General features: G+C 38.2%; 1 protein-coding gene across 3 annotated transcripts in view; it reads left to right on the top strand.

Annotated features, from left to right (window-relative positions):
• LOC140739900 (hippocampus abundant transcript 1 protein-like) overlaps positions 1-14,976 on the top strand; it is a 72,688-nt gene that overhangs the window by 26,107 nt on the left and 31,605 nt on the right. For 2 of the 3 annotated variants that reach the window (XM_073068558.1, XM_073068560.1), the window contains exon 2: positions 14,766-14,861. In XM_073068558.1, coding sequence (XP_072924659.1) covers positions 14,766-14,861 — 96 coding nt within the window. Of the gene's footprint in view, positions 1-13,382; positions 13,828-14,765; positions 14,862-14,976 lie in introns of those variants that run through there. The other variant, XM_073068559.1, reaches the window with a different exon arrangement.

The following is a 14,976-nucleotide window of genomic DNA, read 5'->3' as shown; positions in this document are numbered from 1 at the left end:
GAGTGTTGGCAGTGAATTGAGATGCCAGGCTGAATATATTGTTATTTAACTAGAGATTCTGTTAGAAGAGATCTCATGTTTTTGTTTTAACCAAACTACTTCAAGTAAATTGAGGATCTGTAGCTGGTTAAGAGTTTGTGATGCTTGAAAGCTTCTGAATAGTATTGAAATGTTTCACTGAAGGTTCAAATTTAGCAAGAGTGTGATCCACTTTCCCCCCGATATGGAGTAAATCTTTTGCAAGTGTATGCTTTCCCAAAAGAAAAACTTTAATAAAAATATGATTTTATTGTAAAAGTGCTCCTTGGGACACTGAAGAAATTTGGCATGTCACCTTTGACACTCACCAATTTTTATTGATGTACCATAGAAAGCATCCTTTCCAGATGCAACTTGGCTTGATATGGCAACTGTTGAGCTAGAAACTGCAGAGAATTGTGGACATCATGCAAACCAGCCTCTGCTCCATAAGTTGTCCACACTTCTTGCTACCCAAGTAAGGCAGTCAACATAACAAAAGACCCCACCCACCCCAAATATTCTCTCTTTATCCCCTCCTAACCATGCAAAAGATTTAAAAAAACCTGAAAGCACATACCAAGGATGTTTGACTGGTCTCTCTCTCCCGCTCTGCCTTGCAGTCACCAAACAGCACAGCTCTAAATTGAACTGAACTAAGCTGAACGTTGGTAAACTGTTTCAATGACTACCGGTAGTTTGATGTTTTGCATTCTGTGTTTTTCACTCAATTTTGCCGTTTGCACAACTTTTTTTTGCACTTTGGGTGTTTGTTGTTTTCTTTGAATGGGTTCTTTGTTTCATGGCTATCTGTGAAACACTAATCTCTGGCTTGTATACTGCATAGGTACTTAGACAATAAATGTACTTTGAAAATGAAGATTTGGAGGACATAGATTGAATGTGTTGTATGAAGGTATCTGCACTGCTTTTGTTCATTTACAAAACAACACAGTAGAGTATACTGCATGAATTCCTCTAACTATTGGGAACTGTTACAGTTTTATAGTATTGTATTGGGAGTATGCTAATTTGTTCTCTATTTAATTTAACTATATAATTTGTAATTCAGTTAAGCAGTCGTTTCAAATTTTTATGCCTTTTAAACTATTTCCATAAAACTTTGGCCTTATGGGGCAGCTGCCTAATTGAGTGGAAACCCTCCTATTCTAACTATATTTTCTCCTCCACTTGACCCTTCCCCAGTATGGTAAAATGTGCTTATCTCTGATCTTTCTGGGACAGATAACTCTAGCACTTTCTGCTTGTATAAACATTAACTCATCCCAAAATATTCCTTTCTTGTCCCAACTTGAACTAAATCCTTTTTGTCCACTACTGCTGTATTACCAGCTTGCATTGTTCTCTATATATGGCAATGCTTAAGTTTTAAAAACCTCATCCTTATTTTAAAATCTTCTGGTGAATTCCTCTTTGCTTTTAGCTTCTCCACTTCTTTAAATCTGGCTGCCCGGGGATCCCTGATATTAATCATCACACTATTGATGGCTGTGCATTTAGCTACTGGACCATAAGCTCTGTTTCTTCCTTACATCTGTCTTAATTCTCTGACTATACTGCATGTACTAAGTGTATATGTTCCTCTTTTTTATTTTCCCATTCATATGTGCCTGCCTTGCCATTTGTTTCTTGTGTTGTTGGTCTGCCCACTTGCATTTTGTTTAATTCAAGCTGTAATTTCTAACGCTTTCCCAAAATCACTGCTCCGCATTTAGTAACATTTGTGATGAGATCCCTTATTAACTAAGTTGTAAATATTACAATACCATTGTGTTTCACCATTTAGCCAAATGGTGAAAATTAAAGAGAATTAAGCTAAATGTATTGGTTGTGCTTATGTGCTTAGTTGATGCCAATGAAGGAACAAACACAGAAAAAAGCATCAAGAAACATCGGGGGATTTTTTTTAAAAAAAAGCAGTTCCATATCTTTGTTCACTGTTTGTGATGTTTTTGGATTAGGTTTTGACTCCTGAACTTCCTTTTCTAATAACACTTTGCATCATCAGTTTTCTTATTAAATCTTTAATTCAATGCATTTGAAGTGATTAGTTTATGTTTACTGAGATCCATGCATGGACGTTGCATGTGTAAATCATAATTGTCTAGGTGCTGGAAATACAAAAAAAAAAGCAATATTAGAAATTCTTGAATCAGGCAGCATTTAGGGAAACAGAAACCAAGTTGACATTATGAGTCAAAGGTCTTCCACTGAAAATGTGAAAGAGGGGAAAACACATTGGTTTTAAGTTGTGGTGGTTGAGGGAGGAGAGATGGACAAGAGTAAAGGGAATGTGTGTTGGCGTGTTTGGAGCAAATGGGTAAAGGGGGGTATTTAAATAGGTTTGCACTTTGCCTGTGCAATGTGATACTAATATTAGTTCAGTGGAATGTCAGCATGTCAGGTTGCACAGACCTGACATGCTGGATTGGGTTGCTGAGCTGATTGTTATTTACCACCTTGCTTCTCTGTTGCAGTCCCATTCTGTCATTATCGGCTACACTACTGTAACAAGGCCCAGTACAAGTTTGAGGTACATTACCTCATCTTTAAAGCTTGTTGTAGCCTTACAGACTTCTGAGTTTTCCAGTAAGAACAGTCTATTTCTATTGTTAAGTCATTCATCATTGAATTTTGCCTGTTTTTCTCTATTGGTACAGCCTGGCCTGGTTATAACCAAGACCCCTACTGTTAGCAACACAGACAAAGAAGCAATCATCTAATTGCCCTTGTTTACTAATTTGATATGGCCTTGTCCCTTCAATTTGGTCTATCTGTGCTGTACCCCCAACTTCTCTGCAATTTAAGCTATCTTATTTTGCTCTTTCACAATGTTAACTAGGGTCTCTTTGACCAAAAGCCTTGTCTCTGTTTCCCCTTTCACAGAGGCTGCCTGACCTGTTAAGTGTTTACAGCATGTTCTGGTTTTGTATTAACCTCCGTTCGATTGAATGGCAGAACATGCTTCAATAATAAGTAGTCAGTCCTGTTCCTGTGTTCCTCCTTGTATCTGCTGATGAGATAATTTTGTATTAGTAGTAGGATTGAATAAGCTTTCAGTGAAGTTGGTCTGTTTTCAAATTGCATGATGCACTTCTGAAAATAAATTGGAAGCCTTGCTGTGTGTTTGTAAGAGCGATGAGCCGATCTGGTACTTCTCCAAGGTGCATTAATTATGTCCTCACTTGTTGTAAATTTCATTACACTCTTTATTTTATAGTAAAATATGTTTGCACTGGTTCCTTTATGGCATCAGAATAATTTTAAAAACAACCAATGTAAATATACTCCTTAGACTGTGACTTTCTTTGAAATTTTATTCCTCTGAAATAGTAATTTAAAAATAAATTTTTAAGCTTGGAACTTATTGTCGGAATATATTTTGGTGTTTAACACCATCATTCCCTCGATTCTAATCAACAAGTTTCAAAATGTGGTCCTCTATATCTCCCTTTGTAACTGGATCATTGACTTGCTTACTAGTAGACTTAAAGCTGAAGCTTTAAGGCATTGGTCAGACCACATTTGAAGTATTGTGAGCTGTTTTTGGGTTGTGTATTTAAGAACCGATGTGCTGGCTTTGGAGAAGTCCAAAGAGGTTATGAGAATGATCTTGGAAATGAAAGGGTTAATTTGATGCCATTGTGTGTGTGTGTAGTCACTGGAGTTTAGAAGAATTAAGGGTGGATCTCATTGAAGCCTACTGATTTTGAAAGGCTGAAATATAGTGGACATGATGTTTCCAAACATGGGAGAATTTAGGACAAGGGCATGCAGCCCCAACATAGAATAATGCCCATTTATAACAGAGATGAGAAGGAACTTCTTTAGCCAGAGGGTGGTTGATCTGTGGAATTGATTGACACAGATGGCTGTGGAGGCCAAGTCTTTGGTTATATTTAAAGCAGAGGTTAATAGGTCATTGATTAGTAAGGGCATCAAAAGTTTCTGGGAGAATATACAAAAGTGGGGTTGAGAGGGAAAATAAATTGACCGTGATTGAATGGCAAAGCAAACTCAATGGGCTGAATTGCCTAATTCTGTTTCATGTCTTATAGTGATCTCAATCCATGCTGATCAATAATAACATCTCCTGTTTGTTAACAATCAACAAGGGTAAAATCAAGTATGCTTGCTAGCCAACTGCTCTATTCTCTGCACTCGGGACTGTGTGGCTAGGTACAGCTCAAATTCCATTTATAAATTTGCTGGTGACATTACTACTTTAGGCAGAATCTCAGATGGTGATGTAGTGTACAGGAGCAAGGTAGATTGGCTGGTTGAGTGGTATCACAATAACTTTGCCATCAGTGTCAGCAAGATCAAGGGACTGATTGTGGATCCAGGAAGGGAAATCAAAAGAACATATAGTAGTCCTCATTGAGGGGTGGAACGGGTGAGCAGCTGCATGTCCCTGGGTGTCAACGCATTGATGCAGTCATGAAGAAGACACACCAGCATCTCTACTTCATTTTGAGGAGATTGGTGTGTTACCAAAGACTATTTCAAATTTCAATAGATTTATGGTAGCAAGTATACTGACTGATTACATCACATTCTGGTAAGTAGTCTCCAGTTTGCACAATCACGTACACAACACTCCCCATCATCAGGATGATGCTACAAGAAACTGCCACCTATCATTAGCGACCCTCACCATCCAGATATGCCCATTTTTCAGTACTTCAATTGGCAGGAGGTACTGAAGCTTAAGATGCACACTCAACATTTTTAGGAGCTTTCTTCCCTCCCACTATCAAATTTTTGATCAGTCCATTAACATTACCTATTATCCTTCTTTTGTACTGCTGCAAAACAGATTCCACAGCATATATCAGTGTTAATTTTTGATACTGAATATTCCTAAAAAATAGTTTGATACACATGGTGCAAGTCACGTTCTACAGTGCAGTGTTCCTTTGATATATGGGAGTTCTGTAATCCAATTTTGATTTCATGGATTTTGTAGCTCTTTGTTTTTGTGTCAACTGCTGCTGACATTTTAAATTGTTTATATTTTGGAATGTCAGCATGAGTGACTTCTTGAGAATTTCTGGCAACAGAATACAGAAATTAATAATAAACCATGCTGTCTCAGGCTCTTTGGCCCAAGTTCTAATGACTTAGTCTTTCAATCCTGACATTTAGGTGATTTTGAGTTATTTTCACTTGGCATTATTCATTGTACAACATGGCTGGCTGTTAATTTTGTGGGCAGCATCAGAACACAACAGCTATTTGTTTTTTAACATTATTTACTTTGAGATGTGTGATGTCATAGTAAGAATAGCACCTGATACCCAGTCTCAACTTCCCTGGAGTAAGTGGTGGTACAGCTTCTTTACTGCAGTACTCCTGATGAAAAATGCTATTGAATAGGGGATTTTGAGACATAGATCCTGCAACAATCAAGGAACAGCAACATATTTACAAATTAGAATCTGTGTGACTTTCCTTGTTCTTTTACATGGATAGGTGTTAGTCTGAGTAGCTGCAGCAACTAACTACAGTGCACTGTGGTGATATACACTGAAATTATGGTGCAGTAGTGGTAGGGAGAATTAATGTTTCTGCCAGTGAATGTGGTTCCCCAAGAGGACCACAGCCTTGTTGTGGTTTGGAGGCTTGCGTGCCTTGATGACCTAGAGAGCCATGCCATTTGGAGTCAGGGCTTTATGCTTTGGTTTTTGAACCCATGCTAAATAGGTCAAATGGTAGAGTCCAGACTAAGAGTGGCCCAGCAGTCTTTCAGGTTTTGGGCTTCAGCTCAGAGCTAACAACCATGAATGGTAAAACAAAATTGTTCCAGAAACAGCAACAAAGAATCCTTCTACATCTGAGTGTGACAGTGTTTATGAGTCTGCAGTTGGGATTTACATAACTGACAGTGATGAAAACTAAGAGGAAGCCCTGAACACCTCCAGAAATGGAGGACTTTCATAGCTGTCCGAAACGCCAGTGGCATAATGGGCAGTAAGGAAGATGAGTGTGGTGCCACTCAAATGGGTTTCTTTGTTCAGAATGATTTTGATTTATTGTAGCTGATGAAAAGATTTTGTATCAGGAAATGAAACATTGCTGCAAAATGTGCAGCTTCTGGCTTGTTAATACAGCAGTGGTTATGTGGTGGTTTGCTGATCTTCAGATGTTATCTATAGGGGAACTTTGTGATAATGCCATTGAGTGCCAGGGGTATAGCTAGTCATTTGATCTTTATCTGGCCATTTTGCTGCTTGTGCCAGTTACTAACCTAAGTTTGAATGTTTTAGGCCTTAGTGTATGCAGGTGGGGGAACTGCAAATGGAATTGAAAACTGGAATCATTCACATCCTACTTGTTTAGAAGAAAGATCATTCATGAAGTAGGTGAAGATGGTTGGATCTAGGACACTGCCCTGAGGATTTCTTGTAAGGGTATCTAAGGAATTGTGATATTTAGTGACATGTGCTTTGGTCAGAAGTTCTTTCCCCTTGCTACAATATCCCTCCCCTCTCCCAATTTCCCCTCACCAATTTTGAATAAGACAACAGTCATTTATCAGTGGGATGAGATTTCTTTACTTAGCCTTTGATGCCTCAGAGAGGGGAACCCTATAGCATGCATAACCAAGATGGCACATTCAAAACGTTTGTTGACATGCAGCATGCAGTGCTACCTCCTGATTCTATAAACCCAACAATAAAAAAGATACAGTACTGTGCAGAAGTCTTAAATAGATAGTTCTGGCAGGAGCAAAGGATGTTGGGAACAGTGAGGGTGCGGGACAGGTAGCAGAGGAGGAGTCCAAAGGTTGGGGGCGGGGGGAGGAGAGATGACGGGTATAGACAGACCCAACCCTGAGACACCAGGCAAGATCATTTGATCTCAAACAATTGGGCCACTCTCAGTCCACGATAAATCACCATATCAGAATCGGGTTTATTGTTACTTACATACATCATGAAATTTTTTTTTTTTTGTGGCAGCAGTATTGTATAAAAGTCCTGGGAGTACTGTGTAAAAGTCTTGGAACCAGCTAGACGGTTACAAGTACACATGATATTGGATGGTACTTTTTGAAACCCTCAACAACCCTGGTAGACAGATTACTATTTGGATAGGACAAACTGAATTTGGGAATGTTGCAGTGGATTCATTTGGATAATATTGCAACACGATTGGTTTACAGAGCACTTCAATTTGGATGCAAAAATTTGTCGACAAGAGCTGAATTGGAAAATATTGAAAGAGTTAGTTTAATGACTGGATCATAGTGTAGATATCAGACAATGAGGTTCTAAAACTCTGGCATTCAATTTCTGAAACTTTTAACTGTCTAAAAAATCTTGTAATGACAATATTAACACTTACATCATATTCATATGTCATTGTTTTCAGTGATGAACCATGTCAAGTCTAAATATAGTTTTATTGATAAAACTAATGCATTATGCATAGCTCTGAAAACAACCATATACGAGCTGGATATAAAATATTTGTCACCGTTAGTGTAGCAACAGAAGTCTCACTGAGAGTAGAGTGTTTATTTTTCTTTCCATGATCCTGTATGAATTTGCACCAAAGCTTATAATTTCATATTCACATTTCTTAGATGGTACAATAACAGTACTATTTAGAGATGTTACTTTTCATTTGTCTTTAAAAATGTTAATGTTTTTGAACAGGTTTTCTAAAGTGCTCATTTATTGCAATGCATCTCTGTTATACTTAATAAAATGCTGAATTCACCTAAATATAAAATAGGACTCATTTGCTTTCCTTGGTCATAATTATTACTGATCAGTGATGATCTGCTCAAATTTACCATGGCACGTAAGAGATTTTTTTGAAGATTATTGCCCATTTGGGTCTCAAAGTTCAAAGTAAACTTATTCTCAAAGTATGTATACCATATACAATCTTGGGATTCGTCTACTTTTCATGAAAAAGTTTTGTCTTAGAGAGCCATAGATGATCTGATACTGAAAATAACAAAAGCTAAATATTTTAGCCATTGGGGTAATTTATGAATATGGGATTGAATTTGAAATTGAGATCAGTAATCCCATTGAATGGTAAGTAGGCTAGCAAGAGCATTTGATATTCAGAGTTCTGAAGTATATATTTCATTGTTAATCTTAAAACATTAATTGTTTTCTAAGCTTTTTTAGTTTCCTTTCCCTTACCGAATTTACTTTATCTTTTTGTTGCCTTAATGGAAAATCTTTTTTTTTGCTCTGGTGATTTTTTTCCCCCCCCTCTTCTCTCCATTTCTTATTTTTCTAATCTAATTTGCACTAGCTTTCTGGCCAACTTTCACTTTCTAATAAATTTACATTTTATTATTTTAATCCTTTGAAGTTGTGCCCCCATACATGTTTTTTTAACCAAATTTATCAGCCTCAGGCATTTGGTAGGGCAAATAATGCTGCTGCACATTTTTAAAGACTGCATCTCCCTTTCCTCTCTCACACATGTTCATTTCTTTATGAACTCAGCAATGTCTAGACATTCATGAAACACTAAGTCAGTGCATATAACCTTTTAATCATTGGTTCCACATGAACTACACTGGCTAGTTGCTTACTGTCCCCCTCAGTGTATTCAGTTTCCTTGGTTTCCAGTGCTGTTTCTAAAAGAATATTGAAGTGCAAAAATCGTAGAACTGTAAGTGGTTGTAGATCTAATTTAAGAACATTAGGCTGTTGAGTTAAAAATTTTCAAGCAAGGACCATTAAACTGTATTAACTTAACTGGAAAGGGAATGAAGCGTGTGAAGAACCAAATAATTTGGAAATCTACAGGTTGTAGTCCAGTTTCTAGAGGATGTTTGTTCATAATCTCAAAGCTATTGTAGTTGAGCACTGATAGATTAGCATTCATAGAAAGCAGTTTGGTGTAGGCACTAAGCTTTGTCTTGTCTAGTGGTTACCACACTAATGTACCACTGAATATGTTGAAAGGAGAGGGATGTGTAACTCCCACCACTACCGTATTTTCTGTAACTTTGTCTTCATTTACCAGTGTATTCCAGCACTGTAGCATAACTGATGAAAGGCAAGATTGCTTGAATTGAGAAGGCTCAAATCTTCCTTTATCAACTAGGTGAAGAATTGTGAGTGTTTAATTCAGTATGCTATCTCTTGTGTTCACATACTTCAAAGAAACAAATGCATGTTGCAACATTTGAACAAACTTTTTAAAAAGTAAATAAAAACGAGTTGAAACAAAAAATAACTGAGCCAGTTTGTTTCCCCCCCACCATGATTTGACTTGGTCTGTGCTGATTAAGTTTTATGCAGCCTGCCAAAAGCAAATGTTGACTTTGTTGGTCTTGTGTATATATTGCTTTGAAACTTAACTGTTGCAGTATGTAACTGATAGACTTTGCCACTGAAAACAGGAATACCTATGGACTAGATTGTATTGTACTTTGGTTGTGGGGCAGGGGAGGTGGTGTTGATTGCATTTCTAGGAAACTACACAGATTAGTTTTCCAGAACACGGTCATGTCATCTACTCGTGCATAAGAAACATAAGTTTAAAATAAAACTATTTTTTTGAGATTGTACAAGTGAATTTTGTTGTGTATCTCAAATTTTTGGCGAGTGATTTGTGAATCACGTAAGGGTGAATTTCCATAACTTGATCAGCCGTAATGTGGGGGGTCACCTGTACTGAATGTCCTTGAAGCATTGTTTGGTCAAACAATAAGGTAGGTTGTGTACAATGCTGCACTTTTATGCATAGATTTAGAATTGTTGTCCATGCTTGGTAGATAGTAAAATGATGGCTCCTTTTGGAGAAGGATTCTTAATTCATCTGCAGTTAATTTTTGCAGTAACAATGGCTAGCACTATTAATACATTTGATTCCAGTTAATTGGGACACATTGGGACCAATACATTTTGACTCATTTAAGCAGCCGTCCCAATTAACTGGTTTCATTGAAGTAGTTATGGCATAATACTAAATTATAAATTAAATACTAAATTAAACTACCATTTAACTGAGTAACAGATTATGTATTTAAATGAAATGTAGAACAAATTAGAACAATACCAATAGTGCTACAGTACTATAAAACGTATTTGTTCGTAATAATAACTGACAAATTCATCCATGTCACGTTCTTTTGATCGCAAATGAATAAAATCAACTCATACATCTACTGAAGATAATGGACTGCCTTCATACAAAGCTGTTGATGATTGCATCCTCCAAGTCTTCACTTTCAGTGTAACATTCAAGATGATTGTTGATGCATTCAAATTCTTGTTAATTTCTAACCTGAAGTCGTGAAATTATTCCATCTTGGCTATTTCTGTCATCTCCAAGCCTGATTGCTTGAAACTACAGTGACTACAACAGTTCTGAATTGTCTTACTGCTTATGTCTTGTCAGCTATCAGTGACAAAAATTGCTGCTTTTTAACACAAACACAAGCATCTGATTCTGTTTTAAAAAGCTGTTTGCTCTGAGCGTGGTGTATTGTTTAATGGCCACACAAGTGCTCATGACTGATGCTAATTAGAAACTGTTCAGCAACAGTCTCCTGCCCCAGTTAAGCAGCATGGTATTCCAAATAAACAAAGGGAATCCTGGTTATTTTATTCAATTTAGTTTTTGTTCTTTAAGAGTTGTCACAAATAAGTGGCTGCCCGATTAACCGGAATCCAATGTACTTGTGACAATGAATCTTCAGTGTCAGTTAAGTTCAGCACTGAAATTTATCTTTATTATGGTCCTTCAGGATTGACTAACTTCTTTCCAGATCTGAGTTCTCAGATAGTTTATGAGGCTACTTTGGGAACTGCAGAGTTCTGCAGATAGCACAAATGGCCAAATGGAAAAGCTAATGTATAGTTTGAAGTAGTTTATCGTTTTGCCACTTCAGCTGGGCCTCTGTGTGCTCTTGGTCTATGAACTTGTCCTTAATACTATCTAGGATGCTACTCCTTCACTTTTGAGTTGTTACAGTCCAGACAACCCCAGGAGTTGGTATGAATGTTGTGTACCTTCAAGGAAATTTTAGGCACATCTTTGTTTGCTTGTTCTTCTATTCCCATGGCAGACTCAGAGTAATCTCTTTTGAATGTGGTATCGGGCATGTGGGCAATGTGATCTGCAATGGAGCTAACTGAGTAATGTTTTCATTGTTGTCCCAGGAGAAGATGCTGTCATTGGTTTGTTCTTCCTCCCAGTGCATTTGGAGAATTTTGTGGAAATAGCATTGGTGGTATCTTTCTATTGCCCCCAGCAGGCACTTCTGCTCTCAGGAACATAAGAGGGCACAGAACACTTCTAACTGGTATACAATTGTGCCAGCCCTGAGGTCTTGTTCTTCAAATGATCTCATTTGGCCAAATTTGCTTTTTTTAATTGCCTAAGGGCAGATGTTTTGATGAAATTCACTACTACCTTCTTGTGCAGCTTAAAATGATACCTCTGAAGTTGTGCAAATTGATCAATGTTTTCCAGGATCTCTCTGAGAATTTTTAATAATGGACTGTATGATGTAATAAGAGTAGGTTGATGTGATGTTTTGGGCAGGGGGTGGGAAGAGGTTCAGTGGGGATCCAATGACGAATCTTTTCACTGACGGATGGATGGAATCTGGAACACTGCTTGAGTTGTAGAAATGGATACTCTCATAACATTAAAGAATCATCAAGACAAGTGTTTGAATTGCCAAGGCATAAAGGTTTCATACCAAATGCTGGTAAAAGGGATTTGTGTTAATGGGATTTGTGATTGCTGGTCAATATAATGGTGTCCTTAAGGCCCTGTTTCTGTGCTTGAATTACTCTCTCCGTGTGTTGCTTGTAAAGCTTGTTCTCTGCTATGTTTTAGTTTATAGCATCAATGATGGCATTAGACTGCCTGGCCTCTGAGCATATGAGGATGCAGCTGAGGTGATGAAGTTTGGCTTATTTTTCTACAATGTAAAAATAACCTTGCATTATTTCTGTACATTGGCTCCATCTTCAGGGAAGTTTGTTGAAGAAGTGATACAGCTTTATAGCATAAATTATTAGAAAAAATATTGGGGCATTGATGCAATCTTCACTTGAGAATTCTGTTGTAGACCTATTGCCAGAGAACGGTGCAGTTGGGTAAACAGCAGATCTGGATCATGTTCGATCCACAGCCTAATCCGGATATCGGAAATATGACTGCTTGTGCAGCTGAAAATGAGATGCTATGTCGAAGGATTGGGATTCTGATGACTGGAGTATAATTGAGGGTGATGAGCAAGAAGGACATGAACCTACAAGGTGTGCAGGGGAGTGGGGCAGTCTGTGCAAGTGTTTTTGTATCTAAGAATATGTACCTACTTGTGTCAGTGTGCCCACTAATTGAAGTTTATATTTTCTCAAGGGAACTATGAGTGAAGGAATCAAGCTTGTCCTGTCATTACCCAGAGGGTGTATATTGTCACTGGGGACAGAAACGCTATGGATCTGCAGACCTTGGTGATGAAACTCCTACTTGGTCTAAGTATACCACTGTGCAACTAGGTGTTGGACTAACTAACTAACCAACAGACTTCAGTCAGGATGCACAAACACTCCTCCCTCCATCAACCTGGGTGCTCCCCAAGACTGTGTGCTGAACCCACTGCTGTAGACTCTGCTCCCACATGATTGCACAGCCAGAAGCCCGTATAATCACATTGTCAAGTTAGCTTATGACACAACAGAGGTTCATTACTAACAACGATGATACTGCCCTCAAAGAAAAGATGAAAGAGTTCGAGGCATGGTACCAGGCAAATAAACTCTTCCTCAATGTCAACAAGAGAAAGGAGATAGATATTGACTTCATGAGAACTCGCACCACTCAACCCCTCTGTACGTCGGTGGCACAGCAGTGGAAACTGCAACATCTGGGAGTGCACATCTCGGAAACTTCTCATGGTCCCACAATACATCCTACATAATCAAGAAAGCTCACCAACACCCCTAGTTTCTGAGGAGGCTGAAGGGAGCTGGACTATGTACATCCATGTTCACATCATTCTACAAATACTCAGTAGAGAGCATTGTGACATGGTGCATCGCTGCATGGCACAGAAACTGCACTCCTGTGGACAAGAAGTCTCTACAATGGATAGTCAAAACTGTCCAGTGCATCACTGTCACCAACCTACCCACCATCAAGGTCATAAATACAGAAAAGTGCCAGTAACATTATGAAGGATCCACCCACCCAGCCTGCTCATGGACTGTTCCTCCCATCAGGGAGAAGGCTACACAGCATCCACACCAGAACCACAAGTTCCAAAAAATGATTACTTTCCCCAAGAAATAAGGCTGATCAACACCACCACCACCACCACTTCAATTCATGTCAGTCACTCCTGGGCATACAATCAGTTTATGTATATAAGCTATCTTTTGTATTTGTATTGTATGTATTTCTTATGTGCTGCATCAGATCCAGAGTAACAATTACCTGGTTCCCCTTTACACTAGTGTACTGAAAATGACAAACAACCTTGAATCTTGAATAAGCATGGCAGTGGTATATCTCATACTTTGCATGGCAAGAGAGCCCATGCTCAAAATGCATGAATTATCAGTGTTTGTTACTGTGCAATAATCTGCAAGGAAATTCTTCAGTTAACTCCCAGTTTCCTTGGCACTGAACTTTTTACCTGTCTGGTTTGGACACTAATTCTCTTTAACGTCATACGGAGCAATTGTGTGCAAATGCATCTGAAAATAGTCCAGAAATCTGTCTTGAACCTGAGTAATTTTTTTTGTGTGATAGATGTTTCATGGGTCAGAAAGATGGATTCATAAGGTGAGGTGAAGACATGGCTGTCATTAGATGCATGATGCAAGATTTTTCACAATCATTATTGAATATGAAGCATAATATTGAATACTAAAGGGTATGTAATGTTAAGAACCGTGAAGTTTATAGCTGTCTAGTCAGCCTTAACCAGCTAATGCAAAGCTAATCCTACTGCCCCCACATTTCCTTGGTTTCTGTGTCATACTGATTTTCCATTGCCTGTGCAAATTTACATTGAAATTTTTCTTCGTAACTGGTGCTTGTTGCAAAGCACTAGTTACCGGGATTTTGATGCAGTAGCAATGAAGGAAGGATGATAAACTGCATTTCCATGTCAAGGTGAAGTGTGTATGATTTAGAGAGGAGCTTGGATGTGCCAACTGCCCTTGTTTTAGGTGGTTAAAAGGTGGTTGCTGGAGAATGTTTACAAGTTGTGGATGGTACATGCTGCAACCAAGGTTAGTTGGCGTTGAAGGTAATAAATGTTTAAAGTAATGAATGAGAGGCCAGTCATCCTAACAGTTTGCCATCTAAACAGACCAAAAATGAATTTGGTGTTTAGTGATTTCTCCCCAATCTGGGCAAATCTAATTGTGTTTTGCTCCATCAACCAATTCTAAACTTCCATGTTACATAGGTCCTCCTTCAGTCATTGAAAATAGACCAGGTGGACACTCTGCTTTCTTTAAACAAGCTTGATTCCTTGAAACCATTGAAGGTCATTCCAGAGTATTGCCTGTGTCTAAATAATTTTGTAGAATATTAACATTTCCCAAGTTACAGAGCTACCAGGTGGCCTCCAGTGCAACACTGTCTGTAGTGGGGTTAAAGTCTTCTGCAATGTTACGTTTTGTACCCAAGCAGTTATGATCAGACTGATGTTACAACTTGGAAGCATTTGTAATAACTGGATTAATTTTGGTTCATTTCTTTTGTGTTTTCAGCCGCAAGGGATAGGTGAGCCTAGTGTCTACCATGCAGTGATTGTAATCTTTTTGGAGTTCTTTGCGTGGGGATTATTGACAACTCCTATGTTAACTGTGAGTATAATCTATTCCATTTGCACTTCATCCACAGATTCAATGGGTAAATTCACCACTATGTAAATAAAGTAGTGTACATAGATCTCAGCTTTGTTATTAGTTTCTCAGTTAT

Source organism: Hemitrygon akajei, chromosome 16 (genome assembly GCF_048418815.1).
Source record: "Hemitrygon akajei chromosome 16, sHemAka1.3, whole genome shotgun sequence".
Lineage (NCBI taxonomy): Eukaryota > Metazoa > Chordata > Chondrichthyes > Myliobatiformes > Dasyatidae > Hemitrygon > Hemitrygon akajei.
Note: the sequence above shows the minus strand (reverse complement) of the source record. Positions and strands in the feature narration are given on the sequence as shown.